The 15,280-nt window shown below is 58.5% G+C and overlaps 1 protein-coding gene and 1 pseudogene across 1 annotated transcript in view; one reads left to right on the top strand and one right to left on the bottom strand.

The window, feature by feature from the left end:
- Positions 1–1,924: 1,924 nt before the first annotated feature.
- Positions 1,925–11,786, top strand: LOC105106627 (immunoglobulin delta heavy chain-like; annotated as a pseudogene).
- LOC135321365 (uncharacterized) overlaps positions 5,447–15,280 on the bottom strand; it is a 95,409-nt gene continuing 85,575 nt past the window's right edge. The window contains exons 8-9 of the mRNA XM_064486362.1: positions 5,845–6,008; positions 5,447–5,571 (exon numbers count right to left, since the gene is read on the bottom strand). Coding sequence (XP_064342432.1) covers positions 5,554–5,571; positions 5,845–6,008 — 182 coding nt within the window. The 3' untranslated portion in view covers positions 5,447–5,553. The remainder of the gene's footprint in view (positions 5,572–5,844; positions 6,009–15,280) is intronic.

Below are 15,280 nucleotides of genomic sequence, written 5' to 3'. Positions count from 1 at the left end.
CCGCTGTATTGGCCCTCAAGTCGGCCCCATCAGAGGACTGCCCAGAGGCCCGCACCACGATGAGGAATCTAGGTTAGCGACCCCCATCCGAGCACACCCTCATCTGCCTGCCGGCCCCTCAGCTGCCTCCTTCAGGTAGCCCTCTGTGACTTCTCCAAAGAGTCTTCAGGAAAGTGGGGCACTGCCCCGAGGGGGGCCTACTGTGCCCAGGAGGCTGGGCACTGGCAGATGCCGCCTCATGCCCTGTGCGGCCCTCAGCCTCTCTGAACGGGTGACCTGCCAGTCAAACCGCGAGGAGCACAGTGGAGAGGGAGGCCCGTGGCCAGCACCGGACCCACCTGGATCAGTGGATCAGCTGAGTCATGAGCTTGTGAGGGAACTCATGTGGGGACACATTGCACAGGCAGCTAGGGATGCGGCGCTGAGCCCGACAACCCTCACGGAAATAGAGCGTGCCACCCAAAGGGCCGGGGAGCCATGGCGGCCAGACCCAGGAGCTGGCCACGGCAGGACCCCCCGGAGTGAGCTGCCTTCCTGCCCCTTTACCTGGGGCCCAGGGTCACACTTCACCCTGTCGCCGCCCTGGGCAGCGTGCCCTCACTCTGAGCCTTGGAGGCTGAAGCAGCTGGCAGAGGGGAGCAGTCAGACGGAGAGTAGCAGCTCCCTCGCTGGCCTTCTGGGCACTGAAGCTCAAAGAAGCCGTGGCCTGCTGGGGTGTCTCTGTGGGCTTATTGGCCAGGATGCTCACCCCCCAGCCAGAATCTGCTCCCACTGTGCTCATCCGGACACTCCAGCCCTGGGCTCGGGGAGGTCTGCTCAGGCACACAAAGCATGCACGAGTCAAGAGACGCCAGCTCTCCAGAGGAGAAGGTCGCCTGCAGCAGGGTGTGTGCCAAACGCACCCCTTCCCCAGAGTGCCGGCAGTCAGAGCTGACTGTGACATCTGCAGCCAGTCGGCCACCCAGCAGTTTTGGGAGGGAGCAGGTGGAGATCCAGGAAGACAGATTGGGCCCTCCGGCTCTGGGGCTGGACTGCCCTCCAGTGGAAAAGGACCCTTCTTAGGGCACGCCCAAGGTGGGCTGAGCCCATGAGCCAAGCCCTCAGAACAGGCCTGCACACCCCACCCCAGGAGGGCCCCCCAACCCAGACGTGGCCCAGCTGTCACACTGCCCGCAGGCCAGACGCAGCCGAAGCCTGCTCTCTAGAGCCTGGGCCCGGCCTTTGCAGTTTCAGAGGAGTGGACAAGGAGGAGGAGGACGGGTCAGAAACCCTGCGTAGTTCTAAAGCCTGAAATATTTACTGTCTGGCACTTTACAGAAAAAGCTGGCTGACAGGCGGTCTGTCACAAATTTATGGCCTGATAACATACTGTCCATTCTCACCCTAAAACAAGAGGAAGGTCCTTGGGCCCTTAGCACAGATACTCGTGAGCAGTGAGCAGTCAGGGTCCCACCAGAGCCAGGAGGCACACTCAGGGAGCAGTGACTACCAGAAGCCAAGCTGCCACCCCTGGGGCTGCGGGCCGGGGGGCCGGGGGGCCATAACCCCCACCTTCTAAGGAGCCAAGAGGACACCCTTAGTCACCCCCTCCCCAACAGTGCCAGCCACCATCCCCACCAGCCCCCCAGCCCCCCCAGCCAGAAGCCTGGATGCTGGGAAGCCCAAAAGAGGTTGTCCTCAGAGGTCAGTCACTTGGGGGACCGAGCTGGGGAGAAGGGTGGAGGACTTGCAGGGGACACCAGAGAGGGCCTGGGCTGTGAGACCCCTGCCCAGTGATGGGAGGTCACCTGGGACCACACTTCTGGAAGCTGGGGAGAGGGCAGGCCTGGGGTTGGGCAGTGACCAGAAACACCCAGGAGGTGCTGGCCAGCCCCAGGACCACCCCCTCCCCCCGCCGGCAGGGACTCCCATGCACCCTCTCTGATCTTACCCTACCCCTGCAGAGTGTCAGAACCACACCCACCCGCCCAGCCTCTGCCTGCTGCACCCTCCCCTGCAGGGCCTCTGGCTCCAGGTCAAGGCCACCTTCACCTGCCTGGCGCTGGGGGACAACCTGCAGGAGACCACTTGTGCTTGGAGGGGGCCAGGGAGCCTCACAGCAGGCTCCCAAAGGAGGCACACGCCAAGCAAGCTGAAGGTTCCCGGAGCCAGAGCAGCCACGTGGCCCTGCCCGGAGCCTCTTGGGCAGAGGGGCCTCAGTCACCTGCACCTTGAGCAGCCCTGGCCTGCAGGCCCCAGTGATTTTGGCAGCACAGAGAGAACCTGGTGAGGCCAGCTCCCAGGTCAGGAGACAGGGTGGCCACGGGCCCCAGGCACCCCACACCTCAACCAGCCCAGCAGCTGCTCTGGCCACCTCCTTCCATGACTGTCCTCCGGCCACCGGCTTCTCCCAGTGGTCCCAGTGCCACCTGAGCAGGACCGGGCTTCTCCCTGCAGCTGCCTTGGCCCCCAGAAACCTCACTGTCCGCATCCTGACCACAGCTGACCCGCCCACCTCTGCCAAGGCAGGCTCCTGGCTCCTGTGCGAGGTGTCTGGCTTCCCGCCCATGGACATCTTCCTTGCCTGGCTGGAGGGCCAGTGCAAAGTGGGCCCTTCTTGGTTTGCCGCCGGGCGCCCCACCGCCCAGCCCAGCGGGAATGCCGTGTTCAGCACCTGGAGCGGCCTGCGCGTCCCGGCCACCCAGGGCCATCGGGAGGCCAGCCTACACCTGTGTGGTCGGGCATGAGGCCTCCTGGACTCTGCTCAATACCAGCTGGAGCCTGGACACTGGCGGTGAGTCAGCCCCACAGACAGGGCTGGAGGCAGAGGGGCAGCAGGGTGGGGCTGTGGCCGAGCCCAGCCGGTCCTTCTCTGGAGTGCATGCTTCCCCGCCCTGGGGCCTCTAGGTGTCTCAACAGCTACCCTACCGACCTGTCCCCCTGTGCACACACCGGGCTGGCCCAGGAAGGGAGGGAGGTGGTGCCATGCCCCCCAGGCCCCAAGAAGCAGCTATTCCCCACAAGGTGTGCCTGTCACCGGGCACAGAGCCTGGGGCCTCCCTTGGGCTAGGCATGAGGGCAGTCACCCCAGAAAGCTGCTCTCCAGGGGCATGCGAGCCTCCCCAGCCCCCAAGGTCTCCACCCACCCAGGAGCACAGGCAGCACCCTGGAAGCCGGATGCACCTGGGAGTGAGTGCTGGGCTTGACAGCGACCTTGACTGCAAGCCACCCAGAGGGCAGAGGGACAGGCACCTGCCCGAGAAGGGGCTCTCGTGGGGGCCCAGGGCTCACCCTCCCCTCTGAGGCATCCTGCCAGGACACCTTGCCGCCCCGCTAGAGGGCAGGACCCAGACCAGTGCCTCTCCCTGCCCAGCGCAGCACCAGTGGGACAGTGGTGGACACACTGGGTCGGGCAGGGAGCAGGACACACAGCGCAGCCTGAGCTGGAGGGTGGGGTCCAGGCCCTAGGCCACCAAAGGAGCCAGGCAGAGGGAGATGCCCAGTGGGGACCAGAGTCAGCAAAGTGGGGCGGGCTGTGGGGGATGGGCAGGAAGCCTCCAGTTCCACCAGGGTCAGGGATCTTGCGTGCAGCCCTGACCGTCGCCACGGGCAGCCCTCCAACAGCAGAGATGCCCAGACAGCAGCACCAGCCCCAGTGCCTCCCCCGACGGGCTTGGCAGCACGGCCACCCGCTGAGCAACAGTCCCTCCAGCCCTGCAGGATCCCCCAGAGTGTGGCTGCCCCTCTGCACCCCGGCCCGCCTGGGCCCCAGCGGGTCTTCTCCTGAAGCTCCAGCCCCGTTCCTGGCTGCCCATCTGGGGCCAGGACCATTTGTCCACAACCCATGTTCACAGCACAGCCCCTCCCAATCCGGGCGCCATCTGTGCTGGGCCGCCTGCCAGGGCTCATGCCCCTCAGGCCCGTCCGTTCCGCGGTCGCTGAAGTGGCCTCTTGACCGGGCCCACAGTCTGTCCGAGGGAGGACCACCCCCTCAAGGGCTCCCTGAGAGCCAAGTCCACACTGACCCAACTCCCGGCCTGCCATCCTCCACACCCTGCAGACCGGCCGCCCCAGGCACAGAGCCAGCTCTTCCTGGTCTCAGGTCCGGGAGGGTCTGGTCGGGCCGCCTCCCAAGCCTTGGCCCAAGACTCTCCCACCTTTTGCAGGGGCTAGAGGTATATCCACCTGCCAGGGCCACACACTCTGGAGACAGTGGGTGGCAGAAGCTGTAGGTGGCCAGGCCAGTCCCCAGGGCCTCCAGGAGTGAGGGAAGGAAGCCCTCAACAGAAGGCCAGAGCCACACCACCCGCCCCAGGTCTGAGCCCAGAGGCGTGCTCAGGAAGGCAGCTGGGGCTTCCCTGCCTGGACCCCTCCTCCAGACAGGTGGAGGGGTCCAGAACTGCTCCCTGCTTAGGGCAGCCTCGCCCCCGCCCCACAGCCAGTCCTCCGTGGCCTCAGCCCCAGCTGGATTGCAGCCTCTGCTTCCACTGGGCCAGCTGTCCCTGCAGTGGTGACTTTGCTGCCTTGGGCAGTCCTGTGGCCTTTCCCCCGTCCTGCATCCACAGGCCACCCTCTCCCTCTCCAGTCTAGGGTCAGCCCACCACTGTCCCCCGCAGAACAAGCACTCCCTCTACGGTTGTCATCATGGTTAAACGTCCCTCTGGCCTGGCCGCTCCTCAGCCCACACGCCCCACCTCATGAGATGGCCACCTCTGCCCAGGCCCATGGACAAGCCAGGACACCTCGCCCCTCTGTCACCCTCGCAGCTGGCAGCCCCCCCCCCCCGACTCCTGAATCTTCCCGCTTCTCTCCATGGGCCCTGCGCCATTTCTCCCCTCCCTGCAGGTCTCCCAGCCAGTGTTGCCTCCCTCACTCCGTGGCCAGGGTGATCTTTAAACCCCATCAGGGCTCCGTCTCCACTTAGGATGCAGTCAGTAGCAAGATAGTCACTCAGGCGGCAAGAAAACGACACCAGCAAATAAACTGTAGCTGAAGAGCTGAGGGCTTGGAGATGTCGCACTGACCTCAATTCTCAGGGGAGAAGAGGCACTTGGCCGCTTTGTCCCCACCCCAACCGCAGAAGGACAGAGGTGTGGCTGTCCGTGACAGGAGGGGGTGTGAGGGAGTCAGCCAGGATCTCGTGTCTGCAGGGCTGGCACGAGGCGGGCGATACAGATGAGCCCCAGAAAATCCCCCCCACCCACTGACCGCCCCACCCGGGACCGTGGCTGGGCGAGCAGCGGCTGGGAGCAGAGCGGGGTGGCAGCAAGCCGTCTCCAGCCTTGCACGAAGCTTCGAGCCCAAAGCCCGACCCCACCCAAAGGCGCAGTCAGGAGCCACCTCTCCTGCCACCCAGCCCGACCGAGGCGAGTGGAAGACGCATGTACACATGCTGCCTCAGGCTCGCTGTGTCTGTGCACAACGCGCAGCATCCAATCAAAACTTCGAGACGCAAATAAGCGGAAACCCCTCACTCGTAATCCAAACACAACGTCAGAGTGACAGCCCGGGGGCCCGGGTGCTGGAGTCAAACGCGATCTGGTCATGTCACTGCTCCCTCATCTGAAACGCTCCTCACGGCTTCCTTGTGCCCTAAGAAGAAATTCCAGGCCCTGCCCCAGGGGTTCCGGGACTGTGCCCGAGGGACTGCCCGCCGACCTGCCCTGTCCCTCTCGAGAGGCGAGAACGGGGCATGACTCCTCCCACCTACAGTTCTTCTCGACGCCGCGTCTCCCGTCCAAAGTCTTTCCGCCTTCTCAGCCAGCGGACTCGCGCTTCTCATTCACACGAGCTCCCCTGTGTGTCTGAGAGGACGCCCTGCCCCCCAGGCCTGGGTCATGGGGGACCCGTGCACCTGGCCGTTACCTGGACGGAGCACGTCCGTGGGGGGCTGTCCCTGGGTCTCGCCGTCGGACGGGCCCCGGGCCCCTCGTCACTGCATCCCAAGAGTCTAGAACAGGCTCCTTCAAGTTCTCCGTGCCGCAGGACTGTGGCCTCTTTAATTCTCCCAGTTAATCGTGGACCAGTACCTTCGTAGAGCACAGTGGGGATTAATACTAGAAAAGTGAAACAGAAACCAAGACGTGCCGGTGTTTTCTTATGAGAGTCAACAGACTGCTGTAAAAAGTTTTCTGATGCACACATCACTTGCATGCTTACCCCCCGTGCCCTGTGGCCAGTGGTCCCCAGCTGGCATCACCCACGGACCCCACCTCCAGCAGCTGTGGTCAAACACAAGGTGGACCCGCAAAAACCACGCACAGAGTGAATACCTGGAAATATCTATGACATGTGACAGGTCCCAGGACGCAGCACCTCCCACCTGCCCACAGGCCTTCCCGCCGGATCGCGGCGTGCGCTCTGGGCCTGGACGCCCACACGTCCCTCCCACCCTGCCTTGCCCTGCGCCCGCTCCAGTCTCCATCAGGAATGACTTCCCCTTACACAGGCTGGTCCCGACGTGCCCTTGCTTAAAGCCCGTGGATGGCTCCTCACCACTCTCAGGACAAAGCCACCAGCGGATCCTGGGCCCTGCTCAGCTCTGGCCTCTCCCCCGCGGAACACCGAGCACCCCGCTGCAGGCGCCCGGGGCTCCTGTCATTCTCCCCAGCCAGGCTCTCCCGATACCGGGCGTCCGTGATGCCGCGCCCTCTTCTCTCTGCCTGGCGGGCACCGTCAGCTCTTGCTTTCACCCTGGCCAGGGAGGCTGCCGCTGCACAGCCGGCTGGGCCGCCCCCGTGCGTCCGCGTCTTCCCTGCGCCCCGCGCAGCCTGGCAGGGAGAAGGCAGTTCTCAGATGCTGGTCGGGGACGGCAGGGCACCCCTAGCATAGGCCCTGGCTGTCAGCTGCCTGCCGTGTGCTGGGGCGGGCGCAGGACCAACCTTCTCACCGGCACCTGCTCCTCCCCAGGTCTGGCCTCCTGGACCTCCCAGAGCCACGGCGAGCGTGGCAGTGGCTGTTCTGGCCTGGAGGACACCAACCGACTGTGGCTAACCTTCACGGCCCTGCTCCTCGTGACTCTGGTCTACAGCGGCCGCATCCCCTTCATTAAGGTGGGGTGAGGACCCCGCCCGGCCGGGTGGGCAGCTCCCTCGCCCACCAGCCAGCGCCCCTGCGTCCAGGGCTGAGGGGACACTGGAGTCCGCCCGGGGATCCTGAGGGAGAGGGAGGAACACTTGGGCCGTTGGTGGGCCACCCGGACCCTCTCAGCTGTAGGGCTGCACCCCTCCTTCCACCCGCAGCCCCCCTAGAGAAGAACAGGCACTCCACACCCACTCGCCTGGGATGGGGGGCCCTGACTCAGCTGGCAGGAGGGGACCAGACACGGGAGCTTGCACCCTGTCCTCCAAGAGAAGCAAGGCCCCAGCTGTGCCGTGTGCTCCAGGGACCCTGCTCTCGGTGCCCCCTCTCCTGCAGCCTGTACCCACCAGCCCCTTCCTGACACTGGGCTCTTGCCACGGGCGAAGCTGCCCCAGAGAGCAGACGCCGGCACCGTGGATAGGGAAGCTGCCAGAGGAGAGAGGGCCCAGCCTGCACTCCGTCCTGTGCACAGGGCCCTTCCAGCCCCGTCTCTGCTCGCACCCCGCCTGCCCTGGCTCTCCTCTTTCCACGCAGAGCCCAGCCCACCAGAGAGGAGGCTCTCCCCCCAGAGTCAGTTGTCCTGACTGTAGCCCCCTTGACTTCCCACCCACTGTCCCGCCCCATAAACAGCTTTGGCTCACTTCACCTGCCTCCTGTTTCTCTGTCCCAGCAGTCTGGCTCTTCCCAGGTCAGAGGAGCAGGAGGCTGAGGGCAGACATCCAGGAGAATCCACACACACGCAGGATGGGTTGCCAGCAGGGTCGGAGCAGCAGCGGGGGCGGCCATGGTGCGGAAGCCGGCAGAGCTGAGAGGCCCCGCTCCCCACATCAAACACAGGCAAACACAGGGGCCTGTGCCCAAGCACACCCGTGTGCAGTCTGTGCCCACACACGGGCACGCACACCGCGCACAACACACACACGAGCACACGGGCGCTCACACAGAAGGCGGCGCTGAGTGGTGAGACGGGAGCGGCTGGGCACACAGAGCCCTGGGGGGGGTCCAGCCCACCCCTCACTGTCTGCACAGCTGGGCAGCCCTTGAGACCCCCCTCGCACCCACTCCCTCCATCAGACAGGGTGAGAGCCCCCCTCACGTAGAGTGGGGTGAGTAGTTGGTGAAGTGCTGTCTGAAGGGACCTGGAGAGACCCTGGCACTGGTCACTGGTCAGTGGCTGGTCACTTCCGGCCTCCTGCTGTCCCCAGGGCCCCCACAGCGGGCCCTGGTCCACTGCAGTCTTTCCTCTCCCTGCCAGGTGAGGGGCCAGCCACGCACGGGGAGGCCAGCGAGGAGGGCACCGTGCAGGTGCCAGCCTCGGGCGGCCTCCCTGCCTCCACTCTGCAGACCAGTGGTCGGTGCCCAGGCTGCCCCTCTCCGGCCTGCCCACCCCTCGGACTCCGGGTCTTACTCCTAGTCTGGCTCCGATGCCACACCGTCCCCCCGTCCCCCAGTCCAGCCTGTGACCCAGCAGCACCTCTTCGTGGCTTCCACGCCCACCCCATCCCTGAATGTGGCCCTTACTTCACATGTTGGCCTGGGAGGGCGGCCACACGTCTCACACTCAGCACACCCGCAGCTGACCGTCCAGATGGCAGGCTGAACGTGGCTGCGAGGCTGCTGGTCTGATCCCTGGAGCCTGCGAGTGGCGCCCGGGCAGATGTGCTTAGCCCGGGATCCTGACACGATGAGGAGACCCTGGCTTCTTGGGCGGGCCCAGTGTCACCACAAGGTCCTCGCAGGAGGGAGGCAGGGGAACCCCGGCAAGGAGAAGCCAGGCGGGTGACATAGAGGCAGGAGGCTACGCTGCTGGCTGCGAAGACGGAGGACCGCCCACCCGTGCCTGAGGTCCTGCGAGGCTCGTGTCAGGCTCCTGCCTCCAGTCGGTGAGAAGGCAAGTAAGTGCCTGCGGGGATCTGCTGCAGTGGCCGCAACAAGGAAAGCACCGTTGGTCCCTCCAGAAGCAGCCTGTCCCCTGCGTCCTCCCCATCCCAGCAAGAGCGCCCCATCCTTCCCACAGCTCAGGTCCAAACTCTGAATGGACTCCCATCTTTCTCTGCACCTCGTCCCAGTCTAGCAGCGGACCTGCCCCAGCTCTGCCCACTTTCCTGGGGCTGGCCGTGTCTGCAGGGCCTCAGTCACATCCTCCAGGCCTCCCATCCCAGCTCGCCCGCTGCAGCCTTCTCAGCCAGCCTGGCAGCGAGGTGGCCCTGTCGCGAGATCGCCGATGAGGGCTCAGCTCGCCCGCTGCCCGAAAGGGCCTCACATTTTATCCGAAATTTGTACATGGGTCCGCACCCTGACCTCCCGTCCTTCCATCGTCAGAGCCTCCGGCCTGGCTGTCCCCTGACAGAGACCTCTCTCCCGGCCTCTGGACGTGCACTCCCAGTCCTTCCCTGCAGCCTGCCCCGTGGCCCTGCCCAGAACGACGGCGCACCTCCCCCACCCCCCCACCCCCGCTCCGAGTTCTCTCCTCTGCCCCTTCCAGCCCTTCCCAAGTTTCACGTGCGCATTGTGCTAGTTGGTCATTTCTTTCTCCTCCTAGAAACCTAGAAGGTTAACTCCAAGAGCACAGGGTTTTATCTCCCTGATGAGCCCCAACACGTGGACCAGAGCCCATGGGCAGTAGTGCCAGCAAACACTCACTGAGCAACGGAGGTCAGGGCCGCGCCCGAGTCCCAAGGTCACGGGCCCTCCCGGGACAGACAGGCCCAGTGGAGTGTGCCATGCAACTTCCCTTCTGAGAGCAACCCGTGGCCCACTCTGCCCCATCTCAGTAAGTGACCAGCTCCAGACTCCAGGCTCACCCACCCCCCAGCCCACAGCCAGGGGGGTCTTTTAAAACCTGAATCTGTCCTGGGAGTCCCAGCTCAAACCCAGTGATGGGTTCTTGTTACAACAAGAGTGAAATCAAAACTTTCATGCCTCCCCACTGACCCAGCCAGGCCCAGGGCCCAGAAGGGCCCCACCACCCTGCTTATGACGGTCCATGCTCGCTCCCCACTTTCCTCAGTGTGTCACTACCTGTGGGGCCCTGGGTACTGCCTGCCTCCAGTCAGGACCTGAAGTCCCTCGAGAGCAACAGCTGAAGGGAGGTGTGAAGGAAGGAAGGGGTGGCCTGCCTGGGGGGAGAGGCCTCAGAGCCTCCAAGGAGGGCATGCACAGGGCCCTCACTGCAGGAGCCCCCGTGCGATCGTCACTGTTACCCAGCTGTCCCCAAGTCCACAGCCCCAAGGGTTTGCGCTGTGGAGTCCCGTCTGCAGGCCCCAGGAGGCCGGGAGGGAGGCCAGAGGGAGGCCAGACACCAAAGCCTGCAGGTTCCCTGAGCATGGAGGGTGCCTGGTTTGGCCCAAGGAGCCTATATTTGAGTTTCTTTCTGCCAAGGAAACATTTTCACGCAAAGCACGAGAGCCCCTCCAACCACAGCCGGGGCCTCAGCCTGTCGGGTGGAAGCCGGGCCATTCACTCAGTTCTTCAACAGGAAAACCCAGGGGGCCTTCCAGCAGACCCTCTTTTATCTTCAAGAACCACCAGTCTATCTCTGCCAGAGGCGTGTGACAGCCCGGGGCCCTGGGGCCAGCCATTTCCCCTCACAAGACTGCTTGTGGCCTTCCTGGCAGCACAGCCACTGGCCTCCGCCCAGCCCCGGGCCGTTGGTCCTGCATGCTCTGCAGCTCACCCGAGTCACCACGACCCCACGCGCCTGGCACCCTCCTCTCGGGGCAGAAACATCTGTTTCCAGCTTTGGCGACAAACAGGACGCACCCGCCCTCCTACCCCTAAATCAAGGCTTGACGAGCCCAGTCCCCTGGTGTGGAGCCCACCCCCCGGCCACCTGTGTGAGGCACGACTGAATGCCCTCCCTCAGTGTTTGGGGGAGGTTCCGAGCCAGCCCTGCCCTCTGAGGCTTGTGGACTGAGGCCTCCCAGGACCCGGGCAGAAACCAGGCTGTGATCTCCAGCCAAGGAATGTGTTCATTCCTGGTCCACAGCCGGGCCCGTGTTGACTGAGTTAATTCTGGAAGGCATGTGGCTGGGACAAGACCTCAAAAGAGAGTTGGGGGACAGGAAGATCAGGGACAGCGGCTCTGCCCTCACGGTCAGGACAAGAGTAAAGTCGGAACCAGCAGCATGCAAATCGGTAAGCAGGCCAGAGGAAGTTACGGGAACCTGTCTGCGTTCCACTGGGGTGAATGAGTGCTTTCTCAGAATGACACCAAGGCCAGGAAGTTTAAAAGTGACATTGAGAGATTTGCCTACAGAAAGAAAAAATTTTAAATCTATGAGGATAAAGTCTCTACAAACAAAAAGTTAAATGCTGTGGGAGAGAGAGTGGGCAAAGTGAGTAACATCAAAAAGAGTCTGCAGTAGTCGGGGTTCTCCAAGAGTAGATGTATGAGACAGAAATGACAGACAGACAGATAAACGTATGTGTGTATACTGATATATACATAGAGAGAAAGAGAGATTTTTAAGGAATTGGGTCCTGTGATCATGAAGGCTTGGAGCATCCAAAATCCGCAGGGCAGGCCAGCAGTCCAGAGATCCAGGGAAGAGTTGATGTTACAGTCTGAGTCCAAAGGCCATCTGCAGGCAGAATTCCCTCTTCCTCAGGCAACCTCACTCTTTTTTCTCTTAAGGTCTTCAACTGATTAGATGATGCCCACCCATGTAGAACAATCTGATTTACCCAATGTCTACTGGTTTAAATATCAACACATTTTTCAAATACCTTCACTCTTTGGATTAGTGTTTGACCAAATATCTGGGCACTATAGCCTAGCCAAGTTAATCCATAAAATTAACCATCAGAAAGTCCAACTAAATGAGCGTTGGAAAAAATGCAATGAATGGGACAAATCTGACCTATAAGAAGTTTTCAGTGGAAGTGGGGGTGGAGGGATCATTTCCAGTAGTTTGTAAACAACAAATAGCCAATAAAACATGAAATTGTTAGACATCACACATAATCAAAGTAGTGACTTTAAACAACTGACCATCAGTTCAGGTGACAACTGTTCATGGCAGCCTACCATGTGCCAAGCAGGCATCCAAGTGGGAGTGTGCAGTGTGACTGCTCTGTGGCACCACTGCCCTGATGGGAGAGGAACAACACAACTGGACACAGATCAAATGCCCTACCGAAGACAAGGAGGCCAGGCGAGGACAGACACCTCAGTGCCAGGTGCTGTCCTGGCAGATGAAGGGTCTGCAGGCATCAGGGAGGCACATCCAGGCAGAAGGAGCAGAAGGCAGAAAGGTCCTGGGTCAGAAATGTGCTTTACAAGTTCAAGGAGCAGCAGGAAGGCTAGTGGGGCTGCATCAGAAGCTGGGAGACTGGGGACGAGGAGGTGGGGAAGACAAAGTGAGGCCATACCAGCCCGTTCAAGCTTCACGCCTTGCTCTGGGGTGATGGGATGCTCCCAGAGGCATTTGGGTTCGGGGGGGTGTTTCAATCTTGCACTGGAAAGTCAGCTGCACTGGAGGGAGGGCTTAAGTCAAGGGCCCTAGAGGTCTGTGCAGGAGTCCTGCTGGGGGAGTAGCAGGAGGCAGATCATGGGCAGTGGCAGCAGAGAGAAGGGCTCAGATCATGCATATGCCTGAAAATGGAGCTGAGGGTCTGCAGAGAGAAGTCGCACCCATGAGATCCCCTGCATCACAGCATGAATGCAGTGCCATTCACTGAGCTCTGGGGTCAACAACTCTCCCTTCAGTGTGGCCAGTTCAAGCTGCCAATTACATACGCAGGAATAGATGTGGGAGTGGATGCTGCTGTTGGACCTGGGCTCTGGGGCTTAGGAAGAAGTCACTGGAGGAGGAGGAGTAAATCCAGGACTGCACATGGCGCTGTGGCTGATACTCCCAGGACTAGCAGGGACACCAAGGAGGGTGCATGGAAGGGAGCCAAAGTCAAGGTGTGGCACCAGGTGGAGGGGAGGACTCGGCAGACAGGGTCAGAGGCAGGAGTCAGAAAGATACAGGGCTAGAAGGAGGGCATCATGTGCAGGGACACTCTGCACATGGTGCCAAGGAAGGACTTGGTCCACTGCATGCATGCTCCGGAGGCGTGTCTCCAGAAGGCTGACAGGGAGCAAGGGGGCCTCCCAAAAGCAGTCTCAACAGCAAGATGGCCAAGACCTGGCTACAGTGGCCTCAAGAAGGAGGAGGGAGGGGTGAGCGGATGCAAAAGTCAGGGCACACCAGACCTAGGAGCAGAGTCCACCAGCCCAGTCAAGCCGACACCAGCAGCACAGAGCACGCACACTCATCGAACACAAACCTACTTGTGAAGCCTGATGTCCACTGCACCACCGATAAACTGAAAAAAACTAAAGTCATGGTATCAAGATCTCCAAGAGTGCAGCAAGTGAGAGAGACAACCACGGCGAAGGGGTAAATGGGCTCCTACACGCAGCTCACGGGTCAAATCAGAAGAGAAGTCCATAGCCTTAAATGTCTGTGAGGCAGAAAGCACTGAGTTAATACAGAGCCCAAACTGAAAAGTTGGGAAAAGAACAGCAAAATAAACACAAAAAAACGGAGATAATCATATAAGCCAAAAAAAATCAATTACTTCAAAAACACACCTGCACCCCAGTGTTCATAGCAGCACTATTTACAACAGCCAAGACAGCCTAAATGTCCATCAACAGATGACTGGATAAAGAAGAAATGGTATATTTATACAATGGAATACTACACGGCCATAAAAAATGACAACATAACGCCATTTGCAGCAACATGGATGCCCCTGGAGAATGTCATTCTAAGTGAAGTAAGCCAGAAAGAGAAAGAAAAATACCATATGAGATCACTCATATGTGGAATCTAAAAAAAAATGAACATAAATACAAAACAGAAACAGACTCATAGACATAGAATACAAACTTGTGGTTGCCAAGGGGGTGGGGGGTGGGAAGGGACAGACTGGGAGGTCAAAATGTAGAATAAACAAGACTATACCATATAGCATAGAGAAATATATGCAAGATCTTATAGTAGCTCACAGTGAAAAAAAATGTGACAATGAATGTATGTATGTTCATGTATAACTGAAAAATTGTGCTCTACCCTGGAATTTGATGTAACATTGTAAAATGACAATAACTCAATAAAAAATATTTTTTTAAAAACTAGTTATTGATGAAAAAGTAATAAGAGGAAATAATAAATAAATTTATTCTACTAGTTTTTAGTAAAAATTTTAAATCCTAGGACAGTATCTTATCAAAAATGACTCAGGAATAGAAAAGCTCAATAGTACCATATTTATTAAACTTCTTTTTTTTATTTATTACATAAATTAAAGCAGTAGATTAAAATCTTTTCAAATAAAAATACCAGGGCCATGTTTCCTCAAGCTCTTAAAAAAAATGTATTATTCAAATTTTATTTAAAAAACTATCAAAACGTGAAGAAGAAGGAATAACATCCAACTCATTCTATAAAGCCAATATAACACTGATTGGGAATCAGAAAAGGAAAGCATGGAAAAGAAAAGCTATGGGACAGTCTCACTCATGAAACAGATAAAAATACTCCAGAGAAAATATTAACAAATAATTTTGAACCTCATGAAAAAACAGATAATTCACCATGTCCAAGTCAGGTTTATCCCAAAAATATAAGGATAGTTTAACCTAATGAAATCTATTATTGTCATTCAAAGCATGTTCATAATAAAGAAGAAGAATTTTAAGATCATCCTAAAGGCAGAGAGAAAATGTTGAAAGAATGTATACTCTTTCAAGATATAAAACTTTTTGCTAACTAAAACACAGTGGAATTCTTTGATCTGACAAAGTTTATCTACCAAAAATCTTTGAATTTTTTTTCTTAGAGGGAAATTGGAAGCAACTGTGTACTAGAAGTATTGATGTATTCCATAAGAACAAAAATATATTAAAACATGATAACTTTCTAAGTAGAAAAAATCCAAAAAAATATATAAAAATAATAATTAAAAATAACAGGTAACTTGCTACAATACCAATATACAGAAATCAAGCTTTTTGCTATTAACCAGTAGCAAACAGAAAGTCATTTTTGTAAAGATGCCAGATGTCTGCTTCTGTTAAGGGCATACGGGTAATGTGGCCCAACCTTCCCATTGAGGAATACTAGAAAAAGCTGGAAAAGTACTTTTAGAATCTTCTTGAAGGTAGTGACAAGTTAACAAAGTCATGAATAATCACGGGCTGAGAGCCAGAGGAGACTGAAATTCA

This window comes from Camelus dromedarius, chromosome 5 (assembly GCF_036321535.1).
Source record: "Camelus dromedarius isolate mCamDro1 chromosome 5, mCamDro1.pat, whole genome shotgun sequence".
In the NCBI taxonomy this organism is placed as follows: Eukaryota; Metazoa; Chordata; class Mammalia; order Artiodactyla; family Camelidae; genus Camelus; species Camelus dromedarius.
The sequence above is the reverse complement of the archived record's forward strand: the minus strand, read 5'-3'. Positions and strand labels throughout refer to the sequence as shown.